General features: G+C 41.5%; 1 protein-coding gene across 3 annotated transcripts in view; it reads left to right on the forward strand.

Annotated features, from left to right (window-relative positions):
• Positions 1-21732, forward strand: part of SAMD4A (sterile alpha motif domain containing 4A) — a gene marked incomplete at its 5' end in the record, with an annotated part of 229801 nt that overhangs the window by 140287 nt on the left and 67782 nt on the right. For 2 of the 3 annotated variants that reach the window (XM_079701092.1, XM_079701094.1), the window contains one exon: positions 9205-9723. In XM_079701092.1, the coding sequence (XP_079557218.1) occupies positions 9205-9723 (519 nt within the window). The remainder of the gene's footprint in view (positions 1-9204; positions 9724-21732) is intronic. The other variant, XM_079701093.1, reaches the window with a different exon arrangement.

Below are 21732 nucleotides of genomic sequence, written 5' to 3' on the forward strand. Positions count from 1 at the left end.
CAGAAAACTCTTATCTCTGCTGCTTATCCAGAGAAATAATAAAGAAAATATTCAGAGAAAGTAATAGAGGTGAGTTGGCATCATTGAACCTTATTGTTCTTGGACTTCGTTCTCTAGACTGTCTACCGACTAGAGTGATATTGGGCTGGATAATAATAGAAACTGCATCACAAAAGTGATCGATTAGTTGAACATTTTGAGGATTCCTGGGTCTTCCCTGGTAAGGAGAATTCCTTGAATACACATCTCAGTAAAGGCTCCTTCTGCCTGGAAGGTGGTCTGGATGACACAAAGAAGGCCAGTGGGCAGCTGGGCGGTACCTGCCATTCCTATACCAAGTCCCCGCACGCAGGGCCTGGCTTCTGTTTTAAGGTGGAGATTCTCACTCTCGTCAGTGCTCTGGGGATACTCCCCCTGAGAGATTGATTCAGCCAGTCAGTGCTGGCTGATTAATTTGCCATAAGGAGGGACCTTATGTACTCAAAGGAGCCAGAGAGACTAGGTGTTCTCAAAGTCCATATACTCAGTCCAGGAAGGCCTCCACAGGAAGCCAAATCATCATCAGAAACCATTTATTCAGTTGTCCTGAAAAATCATCATCACAGAATCTAGAAATCCCTTGTCTGTATGGTCAGTTCATCCTCTCCCTAAAGGTACCTGGAGAGCTAAATCATAGTCTGAAGTTTGTTTGGTGAGTGGATAACCAGGATGAGGGAAGCTAAGTGAGGGGAATGTTTAGTGGCAACAGGTTAGCTTCATGAGTCCAGCTCAGAATGGGAATGACCTCGCACTAAGGACTGAATTACTAGAAGCCAAAGGGCTAAAACTTCCTTTTTCCTAGAGGGGTACTTAGATAGGTGTATCAGTTATCTTTACCCCAAACGTAGAAGCTTAATACAACAATAAACATGTTATCACACACAGTTTCTCTGGCTCAGGAATACAACGCAGGGCCCCTCAAGATGTTCTCTGGAGTGTAGTCACCCGAAGGCTTCACGGAGGCTAAGAGTTCTGCTTCCAAGTTGGTGCTGCAGGCAGCAGGGCTTAGTTCCTTACCATCCAGACCTCTGTCCCTACTGGGTGGCTTGAGAGTCCTCGCAGCATGGCAGCTGGCTTCCCCCAGAGGGAGTAACCCAAGAGAGAGCAAGATAAACGCTGCAGTGCCTCTTCTAATCCATGAAGTCACGCACTGTCACTTCTGCTACACTGTATTTGATAGAAGTGACTCATTAACCCCAGCCTGCTCTCAGAGGGAGTTGATTGGCTCCACCTTTTGGAGAGGACTGACAAAGACATAGTGGACATAGTTTAAAACCACAGAAGGTACGTTGTCCTCTTACCTTCTTTTTTTCTACACTTCCATAGCCGACCCAACTCTTCTGCTGATCCATGTATTCTTAAAATTTTGTTACATTATTATATTTGTAAATATAATGTACATATAAACATTTTAGGGACTTCTCCGGCAGTCCAGTGGTTAAGACTCCACCTTCCAATGCAGGGGGTGCGGGGTGGATCCCTGGTCGGGGAGCTAAGATCCCATATGCCATGGGGTGCGGCCAAAATTTTTCTTTTTAATTAAAAAAATTTTTTTAATTGTATGTGTAATTATATATTATATAATTATATTTTAATGTATTATATAATTACATGTGTAGTATATAATTATATATGTAGTATATAATTATGTATGTAGTATATAATTACGTATGCATTATAAATATTAATATATTTAGCTTATAGCCAAGCTCTTCTAGTATGATAGTCATTATGCATCTTTATGCTAATTTGCATACCCCCATTCTGCCACCTCCCTAGCTGGGGGACCTGGGGCAAGTTACTTGACCTCTCTGTGCCTCTGTGTCCCCATCCGTAAAGTAAGGCTGTAATAGGACCTGTGTCATAAGCTTCGTGTGAGGATTAAGCGAGGAATTACATGCACAGAGCTTAGAAGAGTCCCTGGCACACAGAAAACATTCAGTACTCTTAGCTCTCAGCATGGCAGCTGGAGCAGTGGCAGAAACAGTTTGATCCAGTAGGTGTAGTTAGCCCTCAGAAGGCCATCGTATTTCCATGTTCCCAGAGGTAGTAAACAAAAGTCATAGTTATCTTCATGGCCATGCCACAGCCCTACAGCATCCAAGCCCTGTCCCGAGGATAGAGAAAAAACCTTTTCAGGCCTGGAAGGGACCAAGGGTCAGCAGCCTCTTTGCCGTGCTTGTTCCTCCTCTGGATCCCAGGTTAATCCCTGCCAGAGAGGGCTTACCTGGAGATAACATGTTTAGTTTGTACTCTGAGTCCTATTTATTGATAAGTTTTGTTTTTGTTCCTAAACTGTTTTTAGGCTGACCTTTCGTGGAAGGGTAGAATAGCCAAACGGGGAACTAACCTGGAAAAAAGCTAGGGAGTTCCTCAGCCTCAAGGATTTGTATTAAAGGTTGTTCCCAAATTTTATTTTTAAACATACATTTTTCAGGGTATACACTGGCTATGTGTGATCAGTGTTGGCGTTGGACATAGATCCATCTTTACTTCAGGCCCCTTTGCTTCTTGTCAGTGCCTCTTTAGTTCCTTGGGCTTAATGAATAGATTTTATCTTTGTCCTAAGCATGTTCATAATTTAAAACATGCTGGGTGTTTGCTGAAAAGGTATTGATGAGAAAGTTAGAACTGATGCTTTCTTCATCTCCCAGAGCAACTTTAAAAGAAAGGCTGTATACCTAGTGGAATGCATGAGGGTTGTCTTGTGTCAGGTGGCAATTTGCTAAATATAGGGAGCTTGGAGGGACCTGCTGAGGTCATCTGTGCCCTCCCACCCGCCTTCCCCATCTGAATGTCTCCAGCCCTGTGCTAGCCAATTCAGGAGTCACCAGCCACACACGGCCTCTGAGCATTTCAGCTGTGGCTAGTCCAAGTTGAGATGTGCTGTCAGTGGTAAAGTACTCCCTGGATTAAAAAAAAAAAAAACTATTGAAGTATAGTTGATGTATAATATTGTGTACGTTACAGGTGTACAGCATAGTGATTCACAATTTTTAAAGGTTATACTGCATTTATAGTTATTATAAAATACTGGCTACATTCCATGTGTTGTACAAGATATTCTTGTAGCTTATTTTATACGTAATAGTTTGTACCTCTTAATTCCTTACCCCTGTACTGCCACTTCTCCTTCCCTCTCCCCACTGGTAACTACTAGTTTGTTCCCCATATCTGAGTCTGCTTCTTTTTTAAAAATTTATTTATTTATTATTATTTTTTGGCTGTGTTGGGTCTTCATTGCTGCGAGGAGGCTTTCTGTAGTTGCAGCGAGCACGGGCTACTCTTCATTGCGATGCACAGGCTTCTCATTGCGGTGGCTTCTCTTGTTGCGGAGCATGGGCTCTAGGCGCATGGGCTTCAGTAGTTGTGGCTCATGGGCTCTAAAGCGCAGGCTCAGTATTTGTGGCGCATGGGCTTAGTTGCTCCGCAGCGTGTGGGATCTTCCCAGACCAGGGCTTGAGCTCGTGTCCCTTGCATTGGCAGGTGGATTCTTAACCACTGCACCACCAGGGAAGCCCTGTTTCTTTTTTATTATAGTCACTCGTTTGTTGTATTTTTTAGATTCCACATATAAGTAATATCATATAGTCTTTGTCTTTCTCTGACTTATTTCACTTAGCATAGTACCCTCCAAGTCCATCCATGTTGTTGCAAAATTTCATTCTTTTTTATGGCTGAGTAGTATTCCATTGTATATATGTACCACATCTTCTTTATCCATTCCTCTGTTGATGGACACTTAGGTTACTTCCATACCTTGGCAATTGTAAATAATGCTTCTATGAACATTGGGGTGCATGTATCTTTTCAAATTAGCATTTTTGGTTTTTTCGGATATATACCCAGCAGTGGAATTTCTGGGTCATATAGTAGTTCTATTTTTAGTTTTTGAGAAAGCTCCATACTCTTTTCCACAGTGGCTGCACCAATTTACATTCCCACCAACAGAGGGTTCCCTTTACTCCACATCTTCACCAACATTTGTTATTTGTGTTCTTTTTGATGATAGCCATCTGACAGGTGTGAGGTAATATCTCATTGTGGTTTTGATTTGCATTTCCCTGATGATTAGCAATGTTGAGCATCTTTTCATGTGCCCGTTGGCCACCTGCATTTCCTCTTTGGAAAAATGTTGCCAATTTTTTAATCAGGTTGTTCTTTTGATGTTGAGTTGTATGAGCTGTTTATATATTTTGGAAATTAACCCCTTATTGGTTATATCATTTGCAAATATTTTCTCCCATTCAGTAGGCTGTCTTTTCATTTTGTCAGTGGTTTTCTTTGCTCTGCAAAATCTTTTAAGTTTAATTAGGTTCTATTTATTTATTTTCACTTTTATTTCCTTTGCTTTAGGGGATGGATCCAAAAAAGTATTGCTGTGATTTATGTCAAAGAGTGTTCTGCCTGTGTTTTCTTCTAGGAGTTTTATCATCTCTGGTCTTACATTTGGTCTTTAATCCATTTTGAGTTTATTTTTGTATATGGCATTAAAGAATGTTCTAATTTCATTCTTTCACATGTAGCTGTCCAGTTTTCCCAGCACCACTTATTGAAGAGTCTGTCTTTTCTGCATTGTATATTCTTGCCTCCTTTGTTGTATATTAATTGACCATATGTGTGTGGGTTTATTTCTGGACTCTCCATTCTGATCCATTGATGTATGCATCTCTTTTTGTGCCAGTACTATACTGTTTTGATTAATGTATCTTTGTAGTATAGTCTGAAGTCAGGGAGCATGACTCCTCCAGCTCTGTTCTTCTTTCTCAAGATTGATTTGTCTATTTGGGGTTTTCTTTGTTTCCATACAAATTTTTAAATTATTTGTTCTAGTTCTGTGAAAAATGCCATTAGTATTTTGATATAGGTTACACTGAATCTGTAGCTTGCCTTGGGTAGTCTGAAGTGCACCCTGTATTTTGAAGACTTAATACAAAGAAAGTGTAAAATGTTTCATCAGTAATTTTTACTGCTTACAAGTTGAAATAATAATACAATGATATAATGGATTAAATAAAATATATCATTAAAATTAATTTTACCTCCTTTTTACTTTTCTTTTAATACTAGAAAATTTTAAATTGCGTATGCTCGCATTATATTTCTATCTGACAGTGCTTCTCTGGACCATCTATCTCTATTCTTCAAGCCCTGAGGATGGAGGTTGTAGAGACTTCCTTGGTGACTCCTCTGAGTCTTTTGTCATTCTGGCACTTCACATCCAATCTTATTCTCTCATGCTTCAATTTGAAGACTTCTGCTTCAAGTAGTTGACTGTCCATCTCCTTATGAAATCCCTACTTGGAAAAAGTCAAGTATCTCTTCATATTGTTCAGTTATAAGCCCATTATTTTTTACCTTTGACTTTCTACCTCTTTTCCAACTCTGATAATATTTTAAAATTTTATTTTATTGAAGTATAGTTGAGTTATTAATGCAGTGTTGTGTTAACTTCCACTGTACAGCAAAGTGTTCAGTTATACATACACACACACACACATATATTATACTTTTGCATATTCTTTTCAATTATGGCTTATCACAGTATATTGAATATAGTTCCCTATGCTATACAGTAGGATCTTGTTGTTTATCCATTCTATATATAATAGTTTGCATCTGCTAATCCCAAACTCCCAGTCCAACCCCCCCCACCACCACCCTTGGCAACCACAAGTCTGTTCTCTACATCTGTGAGTCTGTTTCTGTTTTGTAGATAAGTTCATTTTTGTCATATTTTAGATTCCACATATAAGTGATATCATATGGTATTTGTCTTTCTCTTTCTGACTTACTTCACTTAGTATCATAATCTCTAGGTCCATCCATGTTGCTGCAAATGGCATTATTTCATTCTTTTTTGTGGCTGAGTAGTATTCTATTGTATATATGTACCACATCTTTATCCGTTCATCTGTCAGCGGACATTTAGGTTGTTTCCATGTCTTGGCTATTGTGAATAGTGCTGCTATGCATAGAGTTGCATGTATCTGTTTGAATTACAGTTTTGTCCAGATATATGCCCAGGAGTGGGATTGCTGGATCACATGGCAACTCTATTTTTAGCTTTCTGAGGAACCTCCATATGGTTTTGCATAGTGGCTACACCAATTTACATTCCCACCAACAGTGTAGGAGGGTTCCCTTTTCTCTACACCCTCTCTAGCATTTGTTATTTGTAGACTTTTTTATGATGACAGTTCTAACTGGTGTGAGGTGGTACCTCTTTGTAGTTTTTAAATTTTAAAAAAATTTTATTTATTTTTGGCTTTGTTGGGTCTTTGTTGCCGTGCACAGGCTTTCTCTAGTTGTGGCTAGCGGGGGCTACTCTTCGTTGAGGTATGCAGGCTTCTCATTACAGTGGCTTCTCTTGTTGAGGAGCACGGGCTCTAGGTGCACGGGCTTCAGTAGTTGTGGCATGCAGGTTCAGTAGCTGTGGCTTGCGGGCTCTCGAGCGCAGGCTCAGTAGTTGCAGTGCACGGGCTTAGTTGCTCCATGGCATGTGGGATCTTCCCAGACCAGGGCTTGAACCTGAGTGCCTTGCATTGGCAGTCAGATTCTTAACCACTGCACCACCAGGGAAGCCCCCTCATTGTAGTTTTGATTCACATTTCTCTAATAATTAGCGAAGTTGAACATCTTTTCATGTGCCTGTTGGCCATCTGTATGTCTTCTTTGGAGAAATGTCTATTTAGGTCTTCTGCCCATTTTTCGATTGGGTTGTTTGTTTTTTTTCATAATTGAGTTGTATGTGCTGCTTGTATATTTTGGAAATTAAGCCCTTGTCGGTCACATCACTTGCAAATATTTCTCCCAGCCTGTAGGTTGTCTTTTCGTTTTGTTTATGGTTTCCTTTGCTGTACAAAAGCTTGCAAGTTTGATTAGGTTCCATTTGTTTATTTTTGCTTTTATTTCTATTGCCTTGGGAGACTGACCTAAGAAAACATTGGTATGATTTATGTCAGAGAATGTTTTGCCTGTGTTCTCTTCTAGGAGTTTTATGGTATCATGTTTTATATTTAAGTCTTTAAGCCATTTTAAGTTTATTTTTGTGTATGGTGTGCTGGTGTGTTCTAACTTCATTGATTTATTTACATCTGGCTGGCTATCCAACTTCCCAGCACCACTTGCTGAAGAGACTGTCTTTTCTCCATTGTATATTCTTACCTCCTTCCTTGAAGATTAATTGACCGTAGGTGTGTGGGTTTATTTCTGGGGTCTCTGTTCTGTTCCACTGATCCATGTGTCTGTTTTTGTGCCAGTACCATGCTGTCTTGATTACTGTAGCTTTGTATCAACTCTGATAATTTTTAATGACCTTCCCTGGGTCATCTCTGGTCTCTGTTTTTTTTAATAGAAATTTATTGGAGTATCTGGCCTTTATTATTTTTATAACTTGGTATATGAAACCACCCAGCATGGCTCTAACATGGGCCTGACTAATGCAGAGACAAATAGAAGGAATTATTTCCACTATCAAGTACTTGACTGGTCCTTTTGATACATTACCTCATTGAATCCTATAACACAAGGAGGGACAGGTGCTCTTGGTAGCACTCTTCACTGATGAGGGAGTTGAGGCTCACAGAGGTTGAGTAACTTAGCGAAGTTCCTTTGCCAGTTAGGTGACAGAGCCGGGATTCATGCCCATGTGTGCCTGACTCTGAAGCCCATTCTTTCATTACCTACCATGTCTTTCTCGCCTGATACTTTTCATTGAATACACCCCTTCGTCTTGAGAGGCCTTTTCCTACACAGCTGGTGCATTTGTAGCTTATGGTCAACACTGACTCTTGAGCTTGTTCTGGTATGTTTGTGCCTCACTAGAATTGTGAAGCCTTTCTGCTAAATTCCAGAAATGCCTTTTCAACCCTGCAGATACTTTGTGAAAGCCCTAGCCCTTCTACAGTCATCACTGGGCCAGAGTTGAGGTGTTCAGGTGTTCGGAATGACTTTTCTGAAGGGAGCTTTCTTTCCTATCATCCCAGGCCCCATGGATAACTATCGGTCTCCAAAACAAGCTACTTTTCAAAGGCCAGTTAAGGCAATTAATCCATGTTTACCTAACAGCAAAAGATTTGTGTTTTGAATAGTAGGGAATAGGAGGGGTTCCTTGGGAGAGTGTGAAAAACAAATCTTTTCATGGATGAACCTTGAAGACATTATGCTAAGTGCAATAAGCTTGTCACAAAAGGGCAAATACTATATAATTCCACTTAAATACAGTAACTAGAGTAGTCAAATATATAGGGACAGAAAGTAGAATGATGGTCATCAGGGGATGGGAGAGGGAATGAGGAGTCTGTGTTTCATGGGTACAGAGTTTCAGTTTGGGAAGATAAAGATATGGAGATGGATAGTGGTGATGGCTGCACAACAATATGAATGTACTTAATGCCACAGAACTGTACACTTAAACACGGTTAAAATGGCAAATATTATGTATATTTTATCATAATAAAAATAACCAAACAGATCTTCTATATTTAAAGAAAAATAGCTTGCTTAGCATGTGTGATCAGAGGTGCCACTGTAGCAAAGTCTTGGGTCTATTGTTCATTCTAGCTTTGAGATCACAGTCATTTTCTGAGTCAGTTTCTCATGAGGAAGGTGCAGGCGTACTTCACCGAGCTGAGGGGTGTCCTTTTTTCCCTGACAGATGTCTCCATCTAGGAAGTTTTACCAACTTCAAACAAATGCCTTTGCCAGGGCCTCAGCTACTTTCCACAAATGTCTGGGGAAGGGAAAGCAGCCATACCTTCGCGGACTCCACTATATGGACCCTTGATTATACTCACTTTTCCATGGAGATTTTCTTATTCCTTCTTCACCTATCTGAGGGTATGCCTAGACTTTCCTAAGAAATAAAATGGCTGTAAATTGTATTTGTTTGTACCGAAGTGGTCATAGCCTCTTTGGAGACCTGCATGAGAATTAGATTGAGCACCCAAACATCTCAGAGCGTTTGTTTCACGTTTCATTGAAGTCACTGCCCCCTGACAACCTGAGGTCAGTTATCCAACTCAATGCAGAGACTGTTTTTGAGAAAATTTATGCAGGGTACGTAGGTTGAGCCTCTAATCCCCAGGAATTCTCTTTACAGCGTGGTGCTTGGTGCCACTGTGGGTGTAATTGCTTATTTGCCCTGCATATTTTCCTTTTCAGGAATCATTAACCAATGGCAACAGGAGTCCAAGGATAAAGTGATTTCCCTCCTGTTAACTCACCTGCCTTTGCTGAAGCCAGGAAACCTCGACGCAAAAGTAGAGTATATGAAACTGCTGCCCAAAATCCTGGCGCACTCCATTGAACACAACCAGCACATTGAGGAGAGCAGGCAGCTGCTGTCCTATGCTTTGATCCATCCAGCCACTTCGTTGGAAGACCGCAGTGCTCTGGCCATGTGGCTGAACCACTTGGAGGACCGCACGTCGACCAGCTTTGGCGGCCAGAACCGAGGCCGCTCGGACTCTGTGGATTACGGGCAGACGCACTACTATCACCAAAGACAGAACTCCGACGACAAGCTTAATGGGTGGCAGAACTCTCGGGATTCTGGGATTTGCATCAATGCCTCCAGCTGGCAGGACAAAAGCCTGGGGTGTGAGAATGGCCACGTGCCTCTCTACTCCTCTTCATCCGTCCCCACCACAATCAATACGATTGGAACCAGCACCAGTACAAGTAAGTCCCCGAGAAGCCCTTTAGTGTGGTCTGGTTTGGCGACTTGCTGTGTGTGGCATGTCCCACTGGGAATGTCTGCTCTGAGCACCCTGTAACCCTGGGAGAGAAGGGCTGATTGGAATTGGCTGTGGGAAAGGGCTCTTTGGACCCCATCTTTGTTGTTCTTTCAACTCTGGAAAGAGAAAAATGCTGGGCAGCTAAAAATGATTGATGGTCCAAATTCGGGTTACAAATAGACCAAAAAAAGAGAAAAAATTAAATGAGACAGATTAAGTGGTGAAAGAAGGAAACTTCCTGTTTCCACAAACAGAAATGCCTTTCACCCGCTATCTTTCACCTGGGGTTTTTGGATTTGCTGAGACACTGAGTTCCCCTGTGATTCTCTAAACCTGATTCTAACCCATGGTTAACCAGACAGCCTCATGGGCTTTGTGCGTTTTCCTTTCTTTTCACTTCTTTTGTTTCTTTTCCTTTCTTTTTTTCTTTCTTTCTTTCTTCTTCTTTTTTTTTTTTTTTTTTTAATTTCACCCTGGAATGTTCCCTCCCTTGCATCTCCTGGTTTTAATCCCCAGTTGTCAGGGTCACTTTTCCTCCTGACCAGGGGGAACAGGTTTGCTAACTGAGAATGCTGCTCTGTGCTGTGGCCTGGTGTGGATGCTGTGGCCTTCTCTTGCTCAGTCTAACCCCTTAGGAGAGGTGGGGCGGGAATGGCTTTGCGGGAGGGGAGAGCAGAGGACAGCCTCCTCCTCTTTTGACCACTAAAGCAAAGTACTCTGCCCACAGCTGGGACCAGGGCCAGGAGTCCTCCTCTCTATGGCTCCCCACTTAGGCTGAGCAAAGTGACAAACATGCCACTGGTGCTTCTGTAAAGTGGCAACGTGGGAGAGTGGCCTGCCATTAAACAGAGTTCCCTGATGCTAGTTCGCATGTGTCCCTGAAGACAGCGTCAGTGCATAGATAACTTTCTTGGGGAAAAGCTTTTGCGGTTAGACCTTATGTGTCTGTCAACATGCAGGAACCCCCAATTAAAAGATCTGAGAGGATTAAGGATTGTCAGTGACAGTTTCTTGGCCTCTACCTCCACTCGGATCTTTTGGCTAATGGGCCTTTTTAAATGGCTTTCTCAAATACATAAGAGTGTTGAATTTTTACTACATTGATTGAAACAGTACTTTAGTGGAATAATCAAAGAAGTACTTAAGATACTGCATTGATAATGCCACAACATGAGAGTTTAAAATTCTTTCGTCCATTTTTTTATTTAGATATTGATAATTTTCAAATTTGGGGAATTAGGTGATTATTGCATCATTAGTTTATTGTGTAAGAGGTTCTGGTGACAGTTTTTTTCACAGACTAGTAATCCAGGGAACAGTTTCACTAACCTCTGTGTGACAGAGAGTGATGGCTTGAACTATTCAAGCAGACACAGGCAGGCTGGGATGACAGAGCTTCTTGGCCGGAGTTTCCTGGGTCAGTGACAGAATCCAGTAATTGTTACAAAACTCTTTGATAGCTGGGAGAGATGCGGGCTCTGAGCTGCCTACCCTCTCAAAACTTGGTCTTTTGTATTTTAAGGGGTTGAGTTTTATGTCATTTGTCTTGAAATTAGTCTTGGGTCATCACATTTCCATCTCTGCTGATTTACACATTCCGGGGTCTTGATAAGATTAGTACAATTTGAGATGGTTATCAGATTGTAGTCAACAGACACTTTCATATTTCACTGTGGCTACCTCGCCCAGCAGAGGGGAGGAAATGCTTAGATGATTGTCATGGCCTCCTAGGCCTTTGAGCCCAGTGTAGTACTTGAGCTGAAAAGGACTTGGAGGTTTAACAAAGTAACTATATTATGTATCTTGAGAAGAAAGGGGTTAGAGCCCCTTTTCAGAGCATCACTAAAGAAGATAACAGCTCAGATCTCTCCTCCAGAAAGTTTCATTCAAACACTTAGGTCATATCAGCACTTGCATTTCAAGAACATCTCTTTAACAAAACATTAGTGTCATTGCTTTACCCCTCTGCATTGTCGATAGTGGTTAAATTGTGCTTATCAAAACTGCAATACTTTGGGTCATTCATTCGCTTGTGCTTTTATCAAATATCTTCTCAGCACCTGGGAGGCAGCTTGACAAAGTGGGCAGGACAAGGACTTTGGTGTCACTGCTTCCTGCATCCAAATCTCAGACCTGAAATTAGCTAACTGCAACTTGGCTGAGTTACTTCACCTCTCTGAGCAAGGTCCCCACTTGTAAAATGGGAACATTCATGATATCTGCCTGCGAGGGTTGTGGTGAGGGTAAATGAGATTATGTACATAAATGCCCAGCCCTGGCTAGGGCTGGCAACAGTAAGCACTCAGTAAGTGTCTGCTAAATGAATGAGAGAGACTAGGCAAGACAGTGAGAAGCAAAGTGCTAGCACTAACCCCCAGACTCTGTGCCTTCATTTGCATTGTATCTTTCCTGAGCCCAGACCATGCAGCATGGTCTAGGGGGACTTGAGTCTCCTGTGACCATTTCACTGCAGTAGAAAATGGTTTGGCCTTAAGTCTTCAGATTCCAAGGTAGAAGAGTACCAGCTGTTTGAGAAGAAGCAAAGGAGGTTGCTGGCTGAAAAAGAGTGAGTGAGGTAGACAGCGGTAGGAGAGGTTGCAGAGGTAACAGGGAGGGAGTCATCTTACAGGGTATTGTGGGCCATTGCAAGAACTTTGACTTTTGCTCTCGGCAATCCCATTGGAGGATTTTTGGCAAACGAGTGATGTGATCTGACTCATGTTTTAAGGGATTGTTTTGGCTGCTGTGTTAAGAATAGATTGTACCAGGACAAGGACAGAAACATGAAGACTGGTTAAGAGACTATTCCAGTAATCCAGGCAAGACATTGATGACTTGCACCAGAATGGCTGCAGTAGAAGGGGGGAGAAGTGGTCAAGTCTAGATGTGTTTTTGAAAGTACAGCCAAAAGGATTTCCTGACAGAATAAATGAGTTGTGAGGGGAAAAATTCAAGAATGACTTCAGGGTTTTTGCTTACACAACTTGGAAGGATGGTACTGCCGTCAGTTGAAATGAGGAAGTCTCTATTTATTGAGGAGGTTTGGGGGTAAGATTGGGTGCTCAGTTTCATATATGGTGAGTTTATACATCTGTTAGACAATCAGAGATGTCTAGTAAGCAATTGGACATATGAGCGTGCAGTTTGGGAGAGAAGACTGACCTAAGATAGACATCTGGGAGTTCAGCACATGGGTGATATTTAAAGCTATGAAACTATGAGATGAGATTACCATAGTAGAGATGCAGATAGAGAAGAGAACCAAGGGCTGAGCCTGAGCACATCAACATGAAGGCTGGGAAAAAGCAGAGGAAGCAACAAACCAAGGAGAAACCATTGAAGTTGGAGAAAACGCAAGTGTGTATGTGTGTGTGTGTGTGTGTCAAGGCAAATGAAGAAAAGGTTTCAAGAAGGAAAAAGTGATCAACTGAGTCAAATGCTACTGATAGGTCCAGTAAGATGAGGACCAGGAAGTGACCATTGGATTTCTCAAAGAGAGATCTTAGAGATCAATTGGAAATGCTTCACACATGATAGGTATTTAAGGGATGAAGAAAGTTGAGTTAGTGATTCCAAAGAGATAAGAAACAAGATAGGGAGAGAAACTAGCTATAAGCTTGATTTTGGATTTATATTGACTTTGAGAAGGTGCTGGCACATTGAGATGGAGAAAATGATACATTAAAAAATAGATGATGGAACCACACAGATTTTTTGAAGGAAGGGATTAAGATGAGGCTAAGAGTAGAGGGCAAAAACTATGTCCTAATCTAACAAGGATCAACCAATTTTCATCCATTCAGACAAAGGAGAGAGTACCTTTTATTGATTACAGAAGTTAAATCAAATGAGATCTCACAGGATCTTTGAGCTGGGGCTTTTCTTCCATGAGATAAGAGAAGAATGGGTTCAGACAATCGAGAGTCTATGAAACACCATTTTGGAGAACATCAAGGTGTTTCAGACGAGAGGGGAGAATCTATTTTCAGTACCTAGCTCCCCTTTTAAGGCTACTCATGGGTCTGATGACTCAAAGCAAGAATGTGCAGATTCTTCATCATGAGCCTGTGGGACCAGAAAGGACCAAGGTATTGGCTGTCACAAATCATGGCCTTTGTATTGACCAACACAAGCAATTCCAAGTACAACATGCCTAGAACCTGGCTTAGCATCTTTAGGTTTGCTTTCTGTCTTAAGTCTTCCATAGAAAAAGTAAACTGTCCAGGAAAAGAACCATCCAGGTTTTCTTAAGAGCCCACAGAATTTCGCTGTGGGGAGGTCAGTGCCACCTCCATTGCCCCAGACTGACTTTCTAACCAGGTTCTACTCTTCACTGGCAGAATTTGACCTGGGAGAAAACTATGTGCTGCAGTTACAAATGAAAGGAACTTGTTTCTATTCAAATCATTGCCAATACATGATTTTTCTTAGCATTCTTTACATTTGGATTTGAAAACATGCCAAGCTTTGCTAGCCTAGACTGAGGCAAGAACTCAGAAACTTTGCGTTACAAAAATTATTCCAAAGTGCTCCATTTGAACTGCCCACTTCTTCTACAGTCTCATGGTGTAGCTTGGAACCTTAGTATTTCTTTTATTAATCTAGATTGATTTTTATGATGATAAAAGCAATACATTAAAAATTTGAGGGTACCATAGATCATGAAAAGTAAATTAACAGTAATTGCTGCATCGTGCTTACTACATGCTGGGTACTCTTCAAAACGCTTTACATAAATATTAGTTCATTTAATTCTTATAATCCCCCGATGTGGCTATTACTGTTATTCCCGTTTGACAGATAAAGAAACCGAGGCACAGAGAGGCCAAGCAACTTGACCAATGTCACAGACCATCCAAGTCTTATACCCCAAGTATGCTTGCTTTGCACTGACTCATATACTGAGCATTCTGTGTCCCAGTTCTTGGTTGACATATTTGCCTCCCCTTCCTGATTATGAACTCTTTAGGGACAGGGGTTTTGTCTTCTTTATCCCTCTTTCCCAGCACCTTGCACACCCTCAAAAAGTCACAGAAATGTTGGAGATGGCAAATTCCTGGCACGTGTTCAGCTGCCACTCTCCTGTGGTAGAGCATCTCTTAGATAATGGCTGTCTCCTGCTAAGCCCAGATGTGGCCTCTGCGTCCTCCTCAATATGCCCCTCAAGGCAGCCACTATAATTCAATAAGAGATGGCATGTGAGCTGAAGCCTGTCTGCCTGCCCTGCCAGAAACGTTTGCTGAACAGTAGGGACTTAATAAATTCCTGGGCTCACTAGGCAAATGTTCATGAAATTAATGAATTTCCAAAATAAATAAGAAAGTGTCCTTGGGAATTCACTAAATATTTGGCGATAATATTGATCATTTAGCATTCTGTCATAATCCTTACAGTCATCCTGACTTACATTACCAACTTGGTCTCAATACTAACAGGCTTTTAGTAAAATACTGTGATCTTGATTGTGGAGGTAGTTATATGAAGTTATATAGGTGATAAGATGCACAAATATATACCAAAAAAATAGTGTGTACAAAAACTGCTGAGATCTGAGTAAGGTCTATAGTCTTGTTAAGGGTGTTGTGTTTAATGTCAGTTTCCTAGTTTTGGTAATACACTACAGTTGTGTAAGATGTCATCTTGGGCGATGCTGGGGGGATGGGTACATGAGACCTCTCTATGTAGTATTTTTGCAGTTTCTTGTAGATCTGTAATTATTTCAAATTGAAAGTTAAAATGTTAAAACTACTGGGGCATCCTGTGCCTTGATATTTCTTGGACTTTGATCCTTGTTTCTCAGCCTTCCTGTGGGGTGGAGGGTCCATCCCTTCATGGAAAGGATGGCTGCTGGGCCCCAGAGAGCCAACACCTGAAACAAAACTACTTCAGCAGGGCAAGGTGAAAAGGAGGGATGTTGTGGATCTCAGGAAATGGGGCTCCTTTGGGAACCCTGGATCTGCAACTGAAAAAAAAAAAAAAAACCAATTCCATCAGCCCCTTAGGCAGCCAAGGCCAGCTCTTTCAAAGATGCCCATTTGGCGCAAGAAGTCCTTTTCTCTCTGCCCTTCCCATTTTCTTACAAGGCTGCCAGCTACTTCGAGCTCATTCCAGCCATCCTGTAAAAACCCATTAGGACACCAATACTCAAGGGGAGGAGAGAGAACACTCAACTTTGGGCAGGCCTGATAAGAAGAGGTCTTGGCAAGTGGTCTCCTGGAAACTGAAAAGAGGGGCAAGGCTTGGAGACCTTGCTTGTGTCTTGCAGGCTGCAGGTGATCCCCATCCTAAGCCTTGGGAGCCACTGGTGTCCTTTGGAGTTCCTTTAAAATGTTCATGGAATTATTTTGTCTTTTACCAACAGACTTTCTTTCTTGGTGGAAAATTTCTTCCTCCCCAAAACATAGCCAACCTGGCATGTAACTGAAAAATTCCCTTAGATCCTTAACCCCTCATTTGCTCTTCAAAGAGGTAACTCTAGTTGCTTTGCTTCCTTTGAGAAGCATTTATAACAGCTGGCATGATATATTTTTAGCTTCAGCTTCCTTCCCCTTTGGGGGAACCTTTTTTTAAATATGGCCCTGGCCTTCCTGATATGACATTGTGAAGATGGCTCAGTGATATCTCAGAGGACCCAATATTGCCACTGCCTGATCCTTCTCCTGTTTCCAAGAGTCCAAAGGTTTTACAGGACAGTGCTTTTCCTCGCTGTGTCTAGTGTTTGTTTTCTGGGGATTGGGGAAGAACAATCAGAAAAAACACTGTAGTAAGCAAGAAGCCTGCTAGTTTATTATGCATCGGAGATCCCACTGCTTGGGAAAAGTCAAAAACCCCCATGGTACACATGCCTTGGGTCATGAGGCTGTACCATCCGGCCCCTATCCAGGAGGAGTTTTTTCGACTCTAATGACAGTGAGGGTTACTAAACACTAGATGAGCTCCAGAGGAAGGCAGTAGTGTTTCTAATTCCCCACTGTACTTCAAAAATAGGATAGATTCTGGCTGGAATAAATGGCTTAAATTGGACTAGCCTGGAAGAGGGGAGAAAGAAGATGAACAGGCTGGCTTCTTTAAGACTTTTTCTGAGCCCTGTAGTCTTAGAGTTTCTATTATTTCACAAGATTTAGAGTTATAGTCTAACAGTGGCTACTCCACGAACAATGGGACAAAAAAATCTTTTAATCTTGCATTTACTTTTTTTTTTTTCTTTTCTCACTTTTAAAATTTCTGGGGACAAACTCAGGTTACACTGAGGAAAGATGTATCATGAGTGTAGCTTATCTTTGATGTAGTTAACATTAAGCAAATTAAACCCTTGAATTTCATGGTGACAGGTGAGGATAAATTTTAGTAGAAGCAATTACTATTAATCTGAGGTATATTTTCTAACTCTTGAACACTGTAGGTTTCATTCCTGCCATCACCTACCCCCACCCCAGTCCTCGACATTCTGTTAGGTAAAATACGGTCTTAGAAAATCTCAGGTGTAAGTCAAGTAAGAGAAGGGATATGCAGATGGGGAAGTGAGGTAGGCAGGGGGCTTCCAAAATCTGGAAAGTGCTATAAAGGATTTTTGTGGATTGGAGAAAGGCTAAAACTCCCAACATACCCTGGGATAGTCATTCTTTGCCAAAAGTCTGGACTATTCCCATAGACAAATTCCATGGCTACAATTAGAGAGTAGAGCCAATGAGAGCACAGGGTTTGCTTTAGAGATTTGTTTCACAGCCAACCTTGCTGAGATGCATCCTTTTGGAAAAGCCCAGCAAAACCCATACGGAGCTAAAAATTTATAACAGATTATTTTATACTTTAGCCTTCTCCTTTGCACGGTAAGACATTGCAATGCAAAGGGAATTATAAGGCTATAAGTGGCATTTTAGGTATTCAAGTTTGGGGTATAAATGATGAGGCAGTCTTGATCAAAATCAAGAACGTGGCTTTGAAGTCAGACGTCTTGGTTTTAAATTCCAGCCCCACCAATAACTGGGTATGTGACCGTGGACAAGTTACTTGACCTCTAAACCTCCTTTCCTCATCCATAAAATGGGAATACATTTCGGTAGGAGATCTCTTAATTGGCTTGATAGGGTGGATGGTTGATGTGTTAATTGCAATAGCTGTTTAAAGCAGGAAATCATAAAAAAGGCTTAAGACCTTAAACATATTATTTTAACTTAAAGTGTAAGTACATTCATGTGCCATCTTTTGTATCGTGAGATGGTCCTTTCTTTGAGGATAGGGTTCCTGACTGAGGCTGCTATTGGTTTTTCCTGTATAAATCGCACCCTTGATGCATTATGGTCTGTGATTTCCTTAAAATGGAACCGGAATTTGAAGACATTTGCAAAAACAGAGCACAGAATCTTTCTAGATTCTGGTTTTTCTCTTTTTATAATTTAGCTTATAGTTTTCTCACTAACACTGAATTCAACAGTAGATTTTTTTAAAGTAAAACAATGGATATTTCTAAAGCTTGTAACAAAGTTTTTAAGCAGTTAACTTTATTTATAATTCATATGTTATTTCTGTTATACTTTTTAAAGTGATACATTTACAATAGTAAGTACAACTGGCATAAATAGATTTGGTGACAAATTCAACCTTCTCTTGGTACACCAATAAGTCAGCTGATGGGAGCAGAAGTGCACAAGTAAATTCTAGTTTGTAAAGAGTCCGTGAGCCACAGGCATCTGTGAATAGTTGGAAGGGAATGGAAAGTACTGGTTGGTCCAGTAAGTTGGTTAAGTGAAGATGAGTTAAGAGAGCTTCTTAGGGTTGTGAAGATTAAATGAAAAATGCATGTAAAGCACTTGCCAATAGGAGATACCCAGCAGATAATAGCCCTAATTATTATTATTTCTGCACTGGTTGTTAATGCTGATACAAGTAAGGGGTGGTTCATCCACCAGCCCAGGCTCTGCGGTAAACTAGGGTGGAATAGGCTTCCTAGGGCAGCTCTATGACACGGCTCTTCCAATAGGCTCAATTGAAATCAAGATACTTTGAGTCAGCTCTGTAGAGAGCTGCCTTCCCCAAATACCTATATCCCCATAAGGACTGTGGTAGTGATGTATCTTACTAAATAGCTTAAAATGGACCAGAAGAAAAAGAAAGAATAAGAATAGGTAAAATTTTGTTGTTGCTTCTTTGGGATCCATTGCTAACAGGAATAACTTTTTAAATTGGCAATAAGTGTAAGGATTTTATTCACATTTATTAAAATGATCCTTAAGTAACAGAATAAGATTTCTCCAACTCAGTGTGGGATCCTTCACTCTCAGGAACTCTTCTTTATCAAGGCATGAGGTTGGGTGACCCCTAAGGATCCTGTATGGTGCTTTCATTCTATGCTTCCAGACTTAGTAGGCAGGTGGCTCTAACTCCCACCTCAAGCTGCATTTCTAAACACAGAGAATGTGGCCTTCCCAAATACTTTCAGGAGCTGGAGAGAGAACTTGCTGAGAAAAGATGTGGATGTGAGGGCCTGGCTAGAGTGATGCCTGGTCTGCATCCACTGGGTGCATTGGGAGGAAGCTCAGGACTGCAGCATGTTTGGAAAGTTGGAAGAATTTTGGAGTAGTCATTAGGCCTCAGGGAGATAGTTTGTGAGAAAGGGGATTATTCACACATGTTCATCGTTATCCAAGAAATTGTTTGGTGCCTGTGATATTGTTATTAACTCTGACAGGCTTAGCAGTATAATTTCAATACCCCGACTGAATGTTATATATAAATATTGTTGTAAAAGTCAGAGTTCTCTGCAAGTACAATGATGGCATCTTTGGCTAAAAATGACCGTTTGTTAAATTTTGGCAAGGTAGCTCCAAATTCACCTGGACTCTCAAAGCATTGTGGGCTCCCCTACGAAGTCTGAGAGGTTTTGATTCCCAAGAGTATCTCTAATTTGGTTATAAGGCTGACAGTGTGACTGAGGTCAGCCAGTCCCTGAATCGGGATCTGAGCTACAGACCCTAAATTCAAGGTAAGCCTTGTCATATAGCTCACGGCTGTTCAGGAATGAGTTTTGTCAATAGTCAGTGAGGGTGGATGTCTTGCAAGCAAAGATGTGTTGCTTGAATGCTTTCTTTTTAATCTGTGTGATTTGTGAGAAAGAATTTAAAGCTTTGTATGGTCACAGTTCTTTCCCTAATTTTCTGTTGGTGATGATCTCTCTCTAGCTGGAGACAGCTGCATAATTTTTATTTGCTTCTAGAGTTATTCCCTTGATCCTCTTCCCCAGCCACTCCATCTGTATGCAGTTCAGAGAGCAGGCTAATTATGGGGTACTGGAGAAGCAGTTGCTCAGAGAAAAGCTCTTTAAGCGCTCGACTGGGGTAGCTCAACGCCGGGGTCATGCTCGTGACCATCTCCTCATTCACGTCCACACGTCTGCCTGTGAGCTGCCTTCCATCCTTTTGCAGTTGCATGAACAAACTTTTTAGAAAGGTCAACATGAGAAACAAGTGCTTTTTCTTAAAGGACAGAGCAAGTAAAGGATTTCATGTTTACTTCTTAGGTCTTCACTGGAAAAATAGCCACCAAGTGGCCGAGGACAAAGATATGTTCCTATACTTAACCCAGGTTTTGTATTTTTGGCTGCCCCTGCACTGGCTTAGGAGCAAGAAGCTTTATACACTCAGGGGTCAAACTCTCAAACTGGTGTGACTCCAAGCAAAAGGGCTGATGAAATTCCTTGACCCAGGAGATTGCTTTGCCCGCAGGTCAGTTTTTTCAACTCCACTTCACCATATCAGGTAATTGATTTACTTCTGGAGATGTTGACCCTATGAGACCTCTCTGCCAACTAAATGGCATGGGCTGAGAGATACGAAACACTTAAGAATCCTGACTTTGGGAAGAGGATACAGAGAAATACCTTTCCCCTCTGCCCCTCCCTCTTTTAGATCAATCAGCTTAGATTCTGTTGGAATCATCTAGACTGGCAAAGACTTGGGGCCCTTGGTTGAGCTGTTAGAACTCTAGAAGAAGCCTGCTTGAAAGCCAGATTTGTCTTCGATGTAAAGAATCTATAGACTCCCCACTAATTATTAGAGAAATGCAAATCAAAACTACAATGAGGGGCTTCCCTGGTGGCACAGTGGTTGAGAGTCCGCCTGCCGATGCAGGGGACACGGGTTCGTGCCCCGGTCCAGGAATATCCCACATGCTGCGGAGCAGCTGGGCCCGTGAGCCATGGTCGCTGAGCCTGCGCATCCGGAACCTGTGCTCTGCAACGGGAGAGGCCACAACAGTGAGAACCCCATGTACTGCAAAAAAACAAAAACAAAAACAAAAATACTACAATGAGGTATCACCTCACACCAGTTAGAACGGGCATCATCAGAAAATCTACAAACAAGAAATGCTGGAGAGGGTGTGGAGAAAAGGGAACCCTCTTGCACTGTTGGTGGAAATGTAAATTGATACAGCCACTATGGAGAACAGTACGGAGGTTCCTTAAAAAACTAAAAATAGAATTACCATAGGACCCAGCAATCCCACTACTGGGCATATACCCTGAGAAAACCATAATTCAAAAAGACACATGCACCCCAATGTCCATTGCAGGACTGTTTACAATAGCCAGGTCATGGAAGCAACCTAAATGCCCATCGACAGATGAATGGATAAAGAAGATGTGGTACATATATATAGTGGAATATTACTCAGCCATAAAAAGGAACAAAATTGGGTCGTTTGTACAGACGTGGATGGACCTAGAGACTGTCATACAGAGTGAAGTAAGTCAGAAAGAGAAAAACAAATATCGTATATTAATGGAACCTAGAAAAATGTTACAGATGAACCAGTTTGCAGGGCAGAAATAGAGACACGGATATAGAGAACATACATATAGACACCAAGCAGGGGAAGTGGCAGGGGTGGTGGTGGTGGTGGTAGGATGAACTGGGAGATTAGGATTGACATGTATACACTAATATGTATAAAATGA

This window comes from Hyperoodon ampullatus, assembly GCF_949752795.1.
Source record: "Hyperoodon ampullatus genome assembly, chromosome: 3".
Classification (NCBI taxonomy): Eukaryota; Metazoa; Chordata; class Mammalia; order Artiodactyla; family Ziphiidae; genus Hyperoodon; species Hyperoodon ampullatus.